Below are 16596 nucleotides of genomic sequence, written 5' to 3'. Positions count from 1 at the left end.
GAGCTTTGACCTATTCTACTCTGGGGGTGGGGTGGGGAATGGGAAATGAAGCAGCATTCCAAATGATGATCTCACCAGCAGACCAGAGGGCCAGGGGAAGCAAGGCAGCCACCCTGTTTTGAGGGTTTTGCATGCCATGTGCTGGCACATCTCTGCGACGCTATCAGATGAATCTTGAAATCCTCATTTTACAGATGAGGATCCCAAGACACAGAGAAGTAAAGGAACTTGCGCAAGGCCACACATCTAGTAAGCAATGGAGCCAAGATTCAAAGCCTGTATTTGTTCCATTATACCAGGCTACTCCATGAGCTTGCATGTGTACTGAATTAAGGATGCAGGCAGGTCAGCTAGAATATCAGCTGCAATCCCTCAGGATGGAACCCTGACATAACTGTGTGCAGGATGCCACATGAATAGATACATCAGCGTTTCCCTGCAGAGGGAACGGCAAGTATGTGCAGTATGTGCCTTATCAGGACCTCATCTGTCACTGAAGAAGGTGTCTGAGGGACAGGGATGGAGGAGGGGAACGGGGATTAATGGAAGACCCAGACTAGAAGCAGAGGCCTTTCCACACCTCATGGTGATGGAACTTCTCAGGTAAAAGTACCCAGTGGTGTCCACAAGTCACACATAGTGAACAGTCATGCAACTATTTATTGGATTTCTAAAAATGGAGGTGCTATTTATAGGAGCTATGTGGGATACATAAAAACTGACATCAAGCTAGAATGGGTATGGGAATGAGTATATATTGTGTGAGTGTGTGTGGAAGGGATTAATATAAGTATATAAGTAACTGTGATGCGAGGTAGATAGAAAGCACATGATAAAGCCAAAAAGGATGAAAAGATCCTATAAAAGTGTCCTAGGAGGGGCCTCCCTGGTGGCCTATGGGTTAAATCTCAGTGCTAGCACCGTGACCCACCCACCAGAGTTCCATCAGTCAGGGAGCCGACCAGACCCACATGGCGCAGCAGACCTCTCCTCTCCTGCTGCAGCAGACCTCTCCTCTCCTGCTGCTCCCCTCAGCAGTGTATTACAGTGGATCTGCCTGTTCTGCTCCCCACTCTGTCTCTGGTGAATCCTCTCACACAAACCCTCACCCCCTACCCATCCAATCCCCGCGTCACTGGCCTACACCCCGGTTCTTTTAGCAAAAATAAATAAAATCTTAAAAAAAAAAAAAAAAAGTCCTCGGAGGACCAGAAGCTAAAGAGACGACTTGAGCTGGGTACCCAGCAGGGCTTCCTAAGGTAGTATTAAAATGTCTCTCCAAGTCTCTGGTGGATGTAAAATCTTCATCAGTAGAGCCCTGTAACAGAAGTGAGGTCTTATTTAGTTTCCCAAGGAGCCCCGGGAAGCCCATGTCTGCCCATATTCCCCTTTCAGAGGCGGATGCTGAGGTCCCGGGAGGCTGACCAGGTGGTCACGGCCACGCACCTCCGCAGCGGCGGAGAAGGGTCTGAACGCGGGCCTCTGGCCGGCGCTGGGTCCCTCCTCTCGCCGGGCGCGGGGTACGAGGACCGGCGCCCGCGGTGCCCCCGGGCCGCCCGCAGCGCCGGGGGAGGGAGGGGCGCGGGGCCGGCGCGGCGGGGCGGGGCGGGGCGGCGGGCGCGGGTGGAGGCCGCGGCTCTGTTCCTCTCCACCTGCCTGCGCGGGCGCACGGCCATGGGCGCCCGCGGGCCGCGGGGCTGCCGGGCCGAGCTCCGCTGAGCCCTCGGGGCGGGCCATGGGCGACCGGGAGCGCAACAAGAAGCGGCTGCTGGAGCTGCTGCAGGCGGCGGGCACCGGCAACGCGCTCTGCGCCGACTGCGGGGCGGCGGGTAAGGGCGCCGGCGGGAGGAGCGGGCGGCGGGGCGCGTGCAGCCGGGTCCCGGAGCCGACCCCGCGCCCGCCGGATCCTCTCCCACCAGCCAGGACCCGTGCGGCCCCGCTGCTCCGCGGAGGGGCCCTTCCGACGCCGTCTGTCGAGACCCTCGCCCACCCAGACCGTGAATCTCCGACCCTGGTCCCAGACGGTTCTTTTTTTTTTTTTTTCCCGGCACTACGCACACCCCAATCCAGCCGCCCTGGGCTCCGCACTCTGCACCCCGACACGAATGTTTCCATATGTGCGGACCCGGAGCCTGGACCCCGGACCTGAGAGCACCCTCACCTCCTCCAGACGCCCCGGAGGGGTTAGAGGGATCCCAGCCACTTCCCACTCCCAGGCACTGCGCACACCGAAGGTCCCAGACCCGCTCCCGGGTCCAGGGCCTCCTCTCCGCGCCCCGTCCCCAGCCCCGCGCTCCCGCGGTCCGGGCTGCACAGTCCTCAGGCCCTGCGGTGGCAGAGGGGTCCCGACCCGGACTCCCCGGCCTGGCGGCCCCTCCCTCCGCGCTGGCCTTTCGGTTCTCCGCGAGGCTGGGAACTTCCACGAAGCGCGCACCTCAGCCTCGCGCCCTGCGCCCGGGACTCCGGAGATCTCTATCCTGGCCGCCGCCGCGCTGGCGAGGAGGTTCCCTGCTGGCGGCCTCATCCACCCAGTGGGAGAACCGAGGGGTTCCCAGCGGCCGGCGTTGTGCGCAGAGCAGGACACCGCCCCGGGAATCCTCACTGAAAAGCTCAGCACCTCCGGGCGCCCCCGGCCGCGTCCGGGTTTGCTGGCCCAGCTCGCTTCTTGCCCTCTCATCCTGCAGATCCCGACTGGGCCTCTTACAAGCTGGGCATCTTCATCTGTCTGAACTGCTCCGGCGTCCACCGCAACTTCCCAGACATCAGCAAAGTCAAATCCGTGAGACTTGACTTTTGGGACGACAGTATTGTGGAGGTAGCGAGGGGCGCGCGTGGAGGGAAAGCCTTGGAGCCGCAGAGCTGGGTGGAGGCAGTGGGCGGGTGCTCCCATCCATCCGGGAGGAAACTGAGGCCCAGAGAGAAACAGTAGCTGTGGAGAAAAGAACTCAGTCTATTACAGTTGCGGCTTAGACATAAGCCCTAAAGTTAAATCCTAGTTCCATGACTTACTTATTTATAAGCTGTGGGCCCGCAGCTTCCACATCTGTATTTTGGGGATACCGCTACCCCTTCACAGGGGTGCTGTAAGGAGTAAATATAGTCCCAATGTAGCTACAAACTAAGTAGTCGATTAACAGCTGTTTCTATCACTGACTGAGTCCTGGGCTGACATACAAGTATCCTGACTCAGGGTCTAAGTCTTATGTCCCCTAGCCTGGAAGGGAACAGCTTGGCTTTCTGGACTTACTGAGATAGAGAACATGTTCAGCCTGGGTAACACCATTTCAGCCAGAAAGTCTATACTGTGCTGGCTGAGGATTTCCAGAACTGCTGGGGAAGCAGACTCACAGAGTACCCACTCTGTGCCAAGCACTGTGCTGGGCCACTGGACTAGATGCTTTACTCATGCACTTAACACATAGTAACTATAAGCCTACTCTGTGCTTGTTACTAGGAGAGAGCAGTGAACAAGCCAAAGTCCCTGCTCACGTGCAACCTACATTCTAGTGCAGGAGAAAGATAGGAGACCAGTACACTAGCATGTAAACCTGAAGGTTATTTCTTTATGCTTTATCATATTTGTGCCCTGTCATATTTTCTCCCTTTTATAGGTGAGATCCCTGAAGTTCAGGGGATTAAGTATTACCAAGGGTCATTCAGTGAATAAATGTCACTGCTGGGATTTTAACTGCTGGGATCCAAGCTCACCTAAATTTTCTGACAGCCCCATGGTCCCTGGAGAGGGGGAGAACAGGGTTCACTCTGCCCAAGAGACATGAATTAGAAACCTGGTATTTCTTCACACCCCTGCCCTTCCGCCAGATATGCCGTTGCTGTTGCCAGTGCTAACTCACAGGGACATTCTTAGCACATCAGCCTCGGGTCACCTGGGTGCCAAAGGCCCAGTGAGGATCCTCATCTACATCTCTATGGGACCAGCACCCATTTCTTGTATCCTCCAACTACATCTATCTCCTGCAGACTTTCAGGGACTGCTGCTGAAGGGGGTGGTCCTGACCATATGTGGATGGAGTGGGAGAAACATGAGCTTTGGAGTTAAACAAGCCTGGGTTCAAATCCCAGCTCCCCTTATTATGTGTCTCCTTGAGTTAAGTAACCTAACCTCTCTGACCCTCAGTTTCTTTGTCTCTAAAATAGAGATGGTAATAATAAAATGATGGAGGGCATCAAATGAGCTAATATGTGAGCGCTGGAAAGTGCTCTCTATCTGAGGCATGGTTATTGTAGCACCTCGTTGCTGGGGGCTGGGATTTCCCAACAGTGTGGATGACCAAACCTGCGGGACATGTCAAACTCCCTGACTCAGCCACAGGGCTGTGAGAACAGTGGCCTTCTGGGTAGATAGTGGTTTCATTTCACATTTTTTCAAGTTCCAATATTATTCCAAGTTGCTGTTGTCTTGCAGTTTATGACCCACAACGGGAACCTCCGTGTGAAGGCCAAGTACGAAGCCCGAGTCCCTGCTTTCTACTATATCCCCCAGGCCAACGACTGCCTGTGAGTGGGTGATTTCCTGGTCCTACCTCCCCTCCCCCATGTCTGGTGCCTATGTCCATGGTGGTCCCAGCTATGGACCTGGTTGACAGGTAGCTCTGAAAAGCATTTGGAGAACACATGGACCTGGTCTAAGCCCCTCTCTACCTTCATTGCTTGGGTTGTCGCATCTCCTCTCCAGGAACTCAAGTTTCCACAATCTGTTCCTTTGCCTTTGATCTTCTCATAGTCTAAAGGGGCTGGCTAACTTGACTGAGAAGAGAAAGACTGGTATTCTAGTAGAACAAATGTAATTCAGCTATTTCTGTGTTCTACCCAAGCTCAGCATAGCTCCAAAGCAGCTGCCTGGCTCCCAGATCCCTGAATAATAACCATAAAAATAATAGTAGTTACTAATATTTATTGAATTTTACCTGTATACCAGGACTGGTGTAAATGCTTGTGTGCATTCACTTCTTTAATTCTCTCAACAACTGTATGAGATTAATACTGCTATTAACCCCATGATGTCGATGAAAAACTTGAGGCCTACAGAGACAGAACTGGGCTAGCCCATGGCCTGGGTGACTCCCGTAGTGCTAGAGAATCTGGGAGGCTGTGAAGTCGCAGAAGGGTTCAGGCCCTTGGAGGTGAAGGATCAGTGTGATCTCAACTTCTGCAGGACTGCTTTCCTTTGCCTGAGCCTCGCTTCCAGGGCCTCAGCCTCACTGCAATGGCTGCTAGACAGTGCCTTATGTAAATAGGGAGAAGGTCTCTGGGAAAACACAATCTAATGGGGGCACAGCTTGCAGAGAGCAGACTGCATTTTGGCTACCATTGCCGGATAGTCTCAGCAGGATACTTTTGGACGGTGCACAAACTATACAACCACCCCCTGCGGGTCCTCCAGTTTTCCAGTACTTAAACAACCAGGGGCTACTGATAAAAGTGTGGCAGGAAAGCACAGCTGTCAGAAGACCCAGTTTTGTTTCCTGACTCTACCACAACCTAGCTGTGAGAAGGTGGACATGTTACCAAACCTCTCTGACTCAGGGCATCCTCATCTCCGAAATGTAAAGGATGATACGTACATCACAGCGTGGTTGTAGAGACTGAATGAGTTTTAATCTATTTCTCTGTATCAGCTTCAGAATGCTGTCCGGCCCCTGGACCAGCTGAGGGCTGAACCAGCCTCAACTTGACAGGGCCTGGCCCTTCTGGTCTCTGCTACTCAGCCCTTTGCTCCCAAGGGAAAGCAACAGACCCTTGGTGAGCACCTATAATGTGCTAGACTTTCTGCTGGACCTACAGAGACACAGCTTGTCATGATTCCAACAACAGCCCTTTAGTGAACACCAATGGCCTCCTCCCCTCAATTCTAAAACTCCTCAAATTTCCTCACCCCCAGGACCAGGATCAGAGCTTTCAGTCTCCATGCCTTCTTCCAGCTCTGATCCTATGGCTCAGCCTCCATGGAGAGCTCCCAGACTCTTCTCAATGTCGTAGGGCTAATGGCTGTGCAATAGGTAGGACTCCTGATTTAAGTGACAGAAACCCAGTTTAAACTAGTATAGGCACGAGAGGATGTCATAGGTTTTAGAGATCAGATCACATGAAAGACAGGTGGAGCCACTCTCAGGAAGAATAGGCCAGGAGAGGTCCTCCCTGGTGACACAGGGGCTAAAGTCTCAGCGCTATCAAGCTATCTCTGTCACTGCAGCTTGAGTTTGATCCCAGCAGGGAGCTAACTAACCCACATGGCACAGCAGACCTCTCCTGTCTTGCCCGCTGCTCCCCTCAGCGGTATATTCCAGTAGACCCACCTGTTATGCTCCCCACTCTGTCTCTGGTGAACCCTTTCACCCCCCCCCAGCACCTCTGGCCTGTACCCCAATTCTTGTATGCATAAATAAATCTTTTTTTAAAAAAAGAGTAAATAAAATCTTTTTTAAAAAAGAAAAAAATAGACCAGGAGCTCAAACACTATCAGGTCTCTCGCACGCTCTCTGGCTCTCATTCCTGCATCTTCCTGTCACTTAGGCTTCCTCCATGCAGCTGGGAGCAAGGCCACTTCCAGTTGCCTGGCTGCAGCTCCCAGTTTGATTCTAGAGAGGGCTTCTCATTCATCCCTCTCTCGCTTTTGGTTCACACAGCCAGAGGAAGAGCTCCGATTGACCTTCAGAGCTAGGTGTCCAGCTCTAGGTCATTCTTTATGGCTTAGTGGTGAGGTTATGTAGATCTTAGGATATTTCCGGGAAAGGGAGAGAAAAACCATACTGTTAAATTAAGCCTACTCTTAATTAGAAACCCTGCATGGGTTTTCTATAGTCGTCATGGATGGCGGTATCTGATTGGGCTAACATTAAACACTTACTATGTGCTGAACATGGTACTAGATTAGACCCTTTATTTATCTTTATATGTCTCAACAATCCTGAGGTAGGGAGGCATAATATTGTTGGCATATTTCCCAAGTCCAGAGGAGTTAATAACTTGCTCTCCGTCACAGTGGATAAATGGTAAAGGGGATGGAAACCCCAGGAAGTCAGATCCCAAGTCCACTGCTCTGTCCACTGTGGCACACCCAGATTTTTTGGGCAACCATGGGAAAAAGGCTCTTGGACTCTTCTGGCTTAAATTTATGCGTATGCAGTGGGCGGTGGCAGTGTAGACACCTTTAGGGAACTGGTATGTGACCTAGAGGACTGAGGCTAGGGTGGGACTATGCAGTGGGAGGTGGCAGTGTAGATACCTTAAGGGAACTGGTATGTGACCTAGAGGACTGAAATTAGGGTGGGAGTATGCAATGGGAGGTGGCAGTGTAGATACCTTAAGGGAACTGGTATGTGACCTAGAGGACTGAAATTAGGGTGGGAACAGGCCAGTAGTTTCATTATAACCCAAAAGGGAAATATTTCCCCCCAGGAGACACTGGCTATGTCTCAAGGCATTTTTGGAGATCACAACTGGATGAGCGGGGTGGGACTGCTATTGGCATCTAGTGGGTAGAGGCTAAAGATGCCGCTAAACATCCTATAAGAAAAGGACATCCCCCAAACACAGAATTAGCCTACCTCAAATGCTAATAATACCAAGCCCGAGAAACTCTGGGTAGCCTGAGCAGGCAGTGAGGTGGCTATTTGATGCCCCCACCCTCAGCTGCAGGGTCTTGGAAAGTCACTGTGGGAAGAAAATGCAGCAGATGCAACTGACCGAATGTTACTCTCTTTTCAGAGTCTTAAAGGAACAATGGATTCGAGCTAAGTATGAGAGACAAGAATTTATGGCTGATGGGGAAACCACCCCACCCCCAGGTAAAGTTCTTTTCATCATCTTTTGAGGTCTGTCTTCTAATGAGTCCTGAAACAAAGTGCCTGAGTATTAGGAGCAAAGTCCAGACAAGAGATACTTGTTGCCATCATTATGGTCACAGAGGCCGAGCCCTGGATTCCCGGCCTCTGAAATGTATTGTAACATATCAGTGGGTAGAGTCTATGGTCTGAGTCACCAGAGAAGCTTTTTTGTCTTAGGTCCTTGCAGGGAACAATTGTATAGAGTCTTGGGTCCTTGCAGGGAACACGTGTGTATAAACTGCAGGAAGTCTCTCCCATTGGGTAGACCCATTGAAAAGGACACCCCTGCTCCTGGCTCAGCACTGGTGTGTTACAGGCTTGGTTAGGAGCTGGGCTCAATTCCAGTCTTCCTTCCTGCCTTTGTGTAAGGCACAACCTTACTGTGGCTCAGAACCTGTCAGTTTCTGACCAGCTGCTCTGAGTCCAAGCTGACACTGACCTAGAGAGTACAGGGTATAAAACCAGTCTCTGAGGACCAGAGGCAGCCAGCGTTCATCTCGCCTAGCTACCAGGAACACGCTGCATCTTTCGCACCAGCAGGCACCTGGAGGGCACTCATTATTCCTGCGCTCTGTGAAGTTTCATTAGGCCCGATAGCAGCATGAGGCTGGACAGGACCACATGGGCCTCTTTCACAATCAGTCCAGGTTGTCAATATTTAGCCTAAATAGGGGTTTGCTATGTCTTCCCATGAGACAGCCGAGGAAGAGAGTTGGGGAGCCCAACAGAAATCCCCAGATAGATAAATAGCTAAGTCAGATCCAAGACATTTTAGCATCAGGTAGAGGGTTTGTTTCAACCCTGGAACCTGCCACAGTCCACGAGCTGCTCATTCACAAGGTCTCGGGTGTTCTTTATTTTTCTTCCTTGGTGGCTAAGGTAACCGAGATGGGTTCTTGTGGAAGCGGGGAAGAGACAACGCTCAGTTCCTGAGGAGGAGGTTTATCCTTCTCGCAAAAGAAGGCCTCCTGAAGTACTACACTAAAGAAGAGGTAAGAGGCCAGACCGGTGGGGTCCCTTCCTGGGCTCTGGGCTCACATCCCATTGGGGCCTGCATTCTAATCAGTGGTGCCTTATCCTGTGGAAATCTCAACCACACAGAGTTAGGCATTCTTTTCCTTGGCTTTAAAATCAACACAATCCACTAAAAATAAAACCTCTGCTTACCTAGAATCAGCTTAGTCTGGTCCATGTTTCAGCCTTTGAGAGTTACTTGAATTTACTTCATTTATTCACACACTCAAGAAATATTTATTGATCACATACTATATGCTAGACATTATTCTAGGCATGAGGACACAGCAGTAAACTAAATGAATCTCTGTTCTCATAGAGCTTTAATTCTATTTATTTATTTTTTATTTTTTTTTTAAATAGAGGCATGTTTTATTTATTTATTTGTTTGTTTGTTTGTTCGTTTATACATGCACTGGGTACAGTCAGAAGCACGGGAGGGTGAGAGAATTCACCAGAGCCAGAGCAGGGAGCAGAGCAGGCAGAAGGACCGAAGTACACTGCTGAGGGGAGCAGCGGGCGGCAGGAGAGGTCTGCGCGCCATGTGGGACCCTCCTCTGGTGGCTGGGGAGCAGCCGGGGATCGAACCGGCGCGGCAGAGGCCGCGGGCAGCTTCGCAACCCAGCGCTCAACCGCTGCGCCACCGGGGAAGCCCTAGAGCTTTAATTCTAATGGGAGAAGACCAGTGGTAACCCAAACACATCGACATATGATATATCAGGTGGCAATAGGTTCTATGAAGTGAAATCAAAGAGGGCGAAGGGCTAGACCATGACTGTGTGGGTGGGGTGACTCTCCAGTGACACTGGTGAAGAAAATGAGTTGTGTGAAGATGCAGGGAAGAGTAGGAGAGGGAACAGAGTGTGCAGAAGTCCCGAGTATGTCAGGTTGGCACATACACACCTGCATGCCCATTAGAAAAAGATGACCTAGTGAGGGCCACAGACTCTGGTCCCCAGTCTAGACCAGCAGAAGCCTGGATTTCAGTTTTCTCTTACTCCTTCCCTCAACCAGGAGCTTTTTGTTCATGCACAAACTGATCAACTAGATGCCATAGCTCTGGCCTGAGTTGCAATTGTGTTTCGTGGGTCTATCAGGCATCGAGGAAACCAAAGTGATCGGCACAAAATGAACAAAGGAAAGGACTGAGGGAGGTGAACGCACATGGTAGAATACCCTATAGGTCCTTGAGGTCCTGTTAAGGACCCCATAGGTCCGTGAGGTTGTTTGTGGGTTTTTTGGTAACAACTTTATTGAGATATAATTCCCATATCCTGCAATTCACCCATTTAAAGTGTGCAATTCCCATTGGTGGGAAATGTTTATTTGATGGTTGATTTTGTCTGTTGGGTACTTCCTTTCCCATTTGTTACCAATTTGTTACACTCATGCGAACCCTTTTCCCAGCCTCTCTTTTCCCTAAATATATACCTATATATATATATATATACACACACACACACACACACATACACACACACATATATATATGTATATATAATGAATAAAGATTTAATGGTACTGAAGGAAAAAGTGTACAACTAATGACTTTTAGTATAATCACAATGTGTTACTGTTATCACAATCAATTTTACAACCTTTTCAACACCCCAAAAAGAATGCTCTACTCCCCTCCACTGCCTTGCCCTAGGCAACTGCCAGTCTACTTTCTGTCTCTACAGAGCTGCCTTCTATGGACATTTCATATAAATGGAATCATTTGTGGTAAAAATATATATTGTCTTTTAAAGCAGACCTCTTGCATTTAGCATTGTGTTTTGGCGTTCATTCATTTGGTAATGTATCAGTACTAGTATCTCATGGAGATTTTGATTTGCATTTCCTTAATGGCTAATGATATTGAATGTCTTTTCATGTGCTTATCAGCCATTTCTTCTTTTTTTTTTTGACAAGTTCTTTTTTTTTTTTATAGAGGCATGGTTATTTATTTATTTGTTTGTTTTGTGTATACAAGCACTGGGTACAGTCAGAAGCGCGGGAGGGTGAGAGAATTCACCAGAGCCAGAGCGGGGAGCAGAGCAGGCAGAAGGACCGAAGTACACTGCTGAGGGGAGCAGCGGGCGGCAGGAGAGGTCTGTGCGCCATGTGGGACCCTCCTCTGGTGGCCGGGGAGCAGCTGGGGATCGAACCGGCGCCGCAGAGGCCACGGGCAGCTTCATAACCCAGCACTCAACCGCTGCTCCACCGGGGAGGCCCCAGCCATTTCTTCTTTATAAAAATGTTTATTCAGATCCTTTCCCCATATTTTCACCAGGTTATTTTTCTTTTTATTGAGTGTTAATAGCTCTTTATATATTCTAGATACAAATCCCTTATTGGATATGTAATGTAAAAAAAAAGTTTGATTTTACTCTGAGGTGGAAAGCCACAAAAGGGTTGACTTCAACATTTTAAAAGGAGCACCTGGCTGCTGCTGGGTTGAGGGTGGAGCAGGGAGAGAGCAAGAATGGCACAGGGAAACCAGTTTGAAAGCTATTGCAGTAATCAAGTGAGAAATGATGATGGTGAAAGAGTGGTCATATGTTGCATATATTTTAGAAACAGAGCAAACAGAATTTACTGAAGGATTGGATGTGGGATGTGAAAGTAAGAGGAATGAGGGATGATGCCAAGTTTTCCACGTTATCTTAGGAGGATAGATTTGCTGAGGTGGCAAAGACTTGTCTTCTTAAGGGAATGATTAAGAGTCCTTTTTAGTTTGAGATGCTTACTTGTCATCCAAGTGGATACGTTGAGAAAGAAGATGGATACAGGTTTCCCCCATTACCTAAAAGTAGGCTGTATTTGGTATGATTTGCTGGGTTATTTTTTGGGTCTAGAAGTGCTCACGGTATTTCCCATATAAATACGTTTCCATATAAATTAATGGTAATGAAGTTACCCAGGAGACACCAGAAGATGAGTCTAGATATTTGGAGAGAAGTTATGCTGGAATCATCAGCATGTAGACTGGCTTAGGATGAAACTGGCTAGGATCACCTAGGCAGGGAATGTGCATGAAAAAATGTCCAAGGACTGAACATTTTAGTTATCTGTTGCTAAGTGAAAAACCATCCAAAGACTTGGTGGCTCAAGACATTGATTTGTGACTTCCCATAATCCCATTTGGCAACATCTGGATCAGCCTACTGCATCTAGCTGGTGATTAGACTGGGCTGGAAGCCTCAGTCACTCAATTCTGGTGCCTTGGCATACCCACGTGGCTTCTTGCTCTCTATGTGGTTATTCCTCATCCAGGAGTTTAGCTTGAGTTTTATTTTTTCAAAAGATTTTTTTTTTAAGATTTATTTAATCATGCATACAAGAACTGGGGCACAGGCCAAATATGCGGGTCAGTGAGAGGATTCACCAGAGACTGAGAGGGGAACACAACAGGCAGACTGACTGAAATATACTGCTGAGGGGTGCAGTGGGCGAGACAGGAGAGATCTGCCACGCCATGTGGGTTGCTTCCTGGCTGGCTGGGAATCGAACCCGTGCTACACTGGCTGCAGATAGCTTCATAGGTTGCGTCTTAACCCCTTGTGCCACCAGGAAGGCCCTCTAGCTTGAGTTTTAAAAGTCAACATGACAGCTGACTTTCCTCAAGAAAAAAGGAATGCTACCAGGCTTCTTAAAGGTTAGGTCAGGAACAACCTTCTGTTGGTCAAAGCAATTCAAGCAGCTGACCCCAATTCAAAGGGAAGGGAGATTACACCTCCATATGGGTGGAGTGGCATGCTGATTCAGAGAGGGAAGGAATTAGTAAGGGCTATCTTTGGAGATTATCTACCACACTCATCCCTGGGACAGTCCAATATTCACAGGACAGAAATATGAGAAGTTTCGAGCAAAGAAATTATGAAAGAGGGGTCAACAAAGAGGAGGATAAGTTCTGAGTACCTTAGCCTTCAACTTATTCTGTTTCCTGTATGTGGAAATTATTATTTACTTCCCCTATTGCTTTCCTAGCTGGACCAGAGAAGTACAGAAGGTCTGTCCAGTGTGGTTGTAGTGTATGGCCACGTGAAAAATGGGGAGGAAGAGGATAAGCCTTCCAAGTGAAAGTAGAGATTTCTTTTTAATCAATTGAAAGCACTGAAAAATGTTGAGGTACAAAAGGCAGGAAGAGGGCCTCCCTGGTGGTGCAAGGGGTTAAGACGCAACCTATGAAGCTACTGAAGCACAAGTTCGATCCCCAGCCAGGGAGCTACCCACATGGCACAGCAGACCTCTCCTGCCTCTCCTGCTGCTCCCCTCAGCAGTGTATTTCAGTCATTCTGCCTGTTCTGCTCCTCACTCTGTCTATGGTGAATCCTTTCACCCCACACACACACCCCTCTGGCCTGTACCCCAGTTTTTGTAGCATAAATAAATAAATCTTTAAAAATAAAAGGCAGGAAGAAAAGGTGCTGATGCCAAGTTAGGAGGGGCCGCTGTACCCCAGCAAGTCAACTGTGCGTTGAGCTATAGGACAGGACCTTAACCTTGGTTGGAAAAAGTTGACCTGTTTTTCAGTCCTAAGCCAGTTGACTCTATAAAACAGTCTAAAAATAGAATGAATTGCTTTTGTTTTTAAAAATTTCTTTCCCAATATGGAAAATTTTTATTATCATGGTAATTCTTTGCATATTTTTTAAAATACAAAAATGTAAATAAAGTGTTAGGAAAATGAAACCCAGAAGATAACTCAACATGACAAAATATTAATACTCAGAACACATTTTTAAAAAAACCTTACAAATCAAGAATCCTTCCCACCCCACCCCCACACACACCTCTGGCCTGTACCCCAGTTCTTGTATGCATAAATAAATAAATCTTTAAAAATAAAAGGCAGGAAGAAAAGGTGCTGATGCCAAGTTGGGAGAGGCCACTGTACCCCAGCAAGTCAACTGTGAGTTGAGCACAGGGTTAAAGATAGCGCTGTGGTGGCACAGGGGTTAAAGACAGCGCTATCAAGCTATCACTGGCCACTACAGCACGAGTTCAATCCCCTGGCCTGGGAGCAGCCCACATGGCCTCTCCTGCCTCACCTTCTGCTTGCCTCAGCAGTGTATTTCAGTGGATCCACCTGTTCTGCTCCCCACTCTTTCTGGTGAATCCTCTCACCTCCCGCACCTCTGGCTCACATACATACATACATAAATAAATAAACAAATAAATAAATAAATAAATAAATCTTTTAAAAAATGATACAACCTCTTTGGAAAACAATTCGGCAGTTTTTAATAAAGTTAAATGCATATAATAACCCTGCCATTCCGCTCATCAGTATTTACTGAAGAGGAACAAAAATGTCCACAAAATGATTTGTACATAAATGTCCATAGAAGGTTTATTCTGTTACAGTCAAAACCTGGAAGGAACCTAGATGTCCATTCACTACTAATTGAACATACAAATTTAGTATATTGGTGGAATGGAATATTACTCAGTTTTTATTTTGTAGGGACAAGTTTAATAATAAATATAAACATGATCATAATGTAATAACTATTATATAAGTAAGAATATTATTAAAGTTAAATGGATTTTGCATAGATAAAATTAATTAAAATCAACATTAAAATTCATATTAATTTAAAATTAATAACAAAATAAATAATTATTTGTAAGTATATCTAAGTATAATCATGACAACTAATAAATGTAACATGGATTAATCAAAAAGTATTCTGAACAAAATAATTATACAAGAGTATGTATTATATACTTTCATTTATATGAAATTCAAGAACAGACAAAACTTCCCTATACCAATAGAAAGCAGCTAACTGATCGGGGTGGGGCAGGGGTGGCATGAAATTCTCTGGGGAGATAGTGATGTTCTATATCTTGATTGGGGTGGTTACATGTGTACATGCCTTTTTTAAAAATCATCAGGGAGAGGCGGGAGAAGAAGGGCTAGGGTCAAAATAAGGGGGAATGCAATTGTACGGTGAATATTACCAAAATGAAAATGCATACATTGTGCAAAAATGAAAATGATGTAAGAATTATATAAAATAAAATATTTTTAAAAAAGAGAAAAAAAATCAACAGTCATCTAACAATTCCATTCCTGTGTATATACTATAACCAAATAAGAATTGAAACTCAGGCATGTATCCCAGGGACACAAATTGAATGCAGCAAAAAAAAAAAAAAATCAGGAACAACCTCAATATATGTTGATAGGAAAATAGATTGATAAATTCGATGTAGTCACTTACAAGAGAAAACTAGATTGTTATCAACATGGATAGAACTGAAATATAGTGTTGAGTGCCAAAATATATAATGAGCCATATAATAAAATGCCATTTATGTAAATTAAAGCCACAGAAAGCAGTGCTACATGTTGTATATAGATATGTCTGTAAAAATATAAACAGTGAACTAAAAGGATAAATATCAAACTCATGGCAATGATTTTCTTTCTTTTTTTAAAGATTTATTTATTTATGCATATAAGAACTGGGGTATAGGCTAGAGGTGTGGGAGGTAAGAGGATTCACCAGAGACAGAGTGGGGAACAGAACAGGCAGATTGGCTGAAGTACACTGCTAAGGGGAGCAGTGAGCGAGTCAGGAGAGGTCTGCTGAGCCATGTGGATCACCTCCTTAGCCAGGGATTGAACTCATGCTGCAGTGGCTGCGGATTGCTTCATAGTGCTGAGACTTAACCCCTTGCACCACCAGGGAGGCCCCATATTTCCTTTTTATAATTTAGGAAGAACAAGAACAGTGACAAAATTAGATGTACTTTTTCTATTTTTAGTATTTCTTATGTTAAATTTTTCTTCTTTTTTTTTAGGATTTTTATTTATTTAAGCATACAAAACGGGGTGTAAGCCAGAGGTACGGGGGATGAGAGAATTCACCAGAGACAGAGTGGGGAGCAGAACAAGCAAACTGACTGAAATACACTGCTGAGGGGAGCAGTAGGCAGCAGGAGAGGTCTAGAGGTCTGCGCGCCATGCGGGACCCTCCTCTGGTGGCCCGGGAGCAGCCATGGATCGAACCGGTGCTGCAGAGGCTGCCGGCAGCTTCGCAACCCAGCGCTCAAGGGCTGCGCCACCGGGGAGGCCCGATAGCACTGAGACTTTAACCCCTGAGCCACCAGGGAGGCCCCTTATGTTAAATTCTTTTTTTTTTTTAAAGATTTATTTATTTATGCATACAAGAACTGGGGTACAAACCAGAGGTGGGGGGCAGGTGAGAGGATTCACCAGAGACAGAGTGGGAAACTGAACAGGCAGACTAACTGAAATACACTGCTGAAGGGTGCAGCAGGGGAGACAGGAGAGGTCTGCTGTGCCATGTGGGTCAGCTCCCTGGCCGGGGATCAAATTTGTGCTGCAGTGGCTGTGGATAACTTCACAGTGCTGTGCTTAATCCCTTGCGCCACCAGGGAGGCCCCCTTATGTTAAATTCTTAAAAAGAAAGTCTTCTAGGCCCTCCCCTGGTGGCACAGCAGTTGAGTGCTAGACTGTGAGGCTGCCCGCAGCCTCTGCAGCACAGGTTAGATCCCTGGCCACAGGCCAGGGTCCCACATGCCAGGACAGACCTCTCCCGCCACACCCACTGCTCCCCTCAGCAGTGTATTTCATCAGTCTGCCTGTTCTGTTCCCCGCTCTGTCTCTGGTGAATTCTCTCACCCTCCAGCGCTTCTGACTGTACCCAGTGCTTGTATAAATAAATAAATAAATAAATAAATAAATAAATAAATAAATAAATAAATCTTGAAAAAA

At 47.3% G+C, this 16596-nt stretch overlaps 1 protein-coding gene across 1 annotated transcript in view; it reads left to right on the top strand.

The window, feature by feature from the left end:
• Positions 1 to 1735: 1735 nt before the first annotated feature.
• ADAP2 (ArfGAP with dual PH domains 2) overlaps positions 1736 to 16596 on the top strand; it is a 28697-nt gene continuing 13836 nt past the window's right edge. The window contains exons 1-5 of the mRNA XM_037494019.2: positions 1736 to 1829; positions 2685 to 2815; positions 4427 to 4518; positions 7729 to 7808; positions 8727 to 8839. Coding sequence (XP_037349916.1) covers positions 1736 to 1829; positions 2685 to 2815; positions 4427 to 4518; positions 7729 to 7808; positions 8727 to 8839 — 510 coding nt within the window. The remainder of the gene's footprint in view (positions 1830 to 2684; positions 2816 to 4426; positions 4519 to 7728; positions 7809 to 8726; positions 8840 to 16596) is intronic.

This window comes from Talpa occidentalis, unplaced genomic scaffold (genome assembly GCF_014898055.3).
Source record: "Talpa occidentalis isolate TD23 unplaced genomic scaffold, MPIMG_talOcc4v2.1 talOcc4.7, whole genome shotgun sequence".
NCBI lineage: Eukaryota > Metazoa > Chordata > Mammalia > Eulipotyphla > Talpidae > Talpa > Talpa occidentalis.
This window is presented reverse-complemented; position numbering and strand designations above follow the sequence as displayed.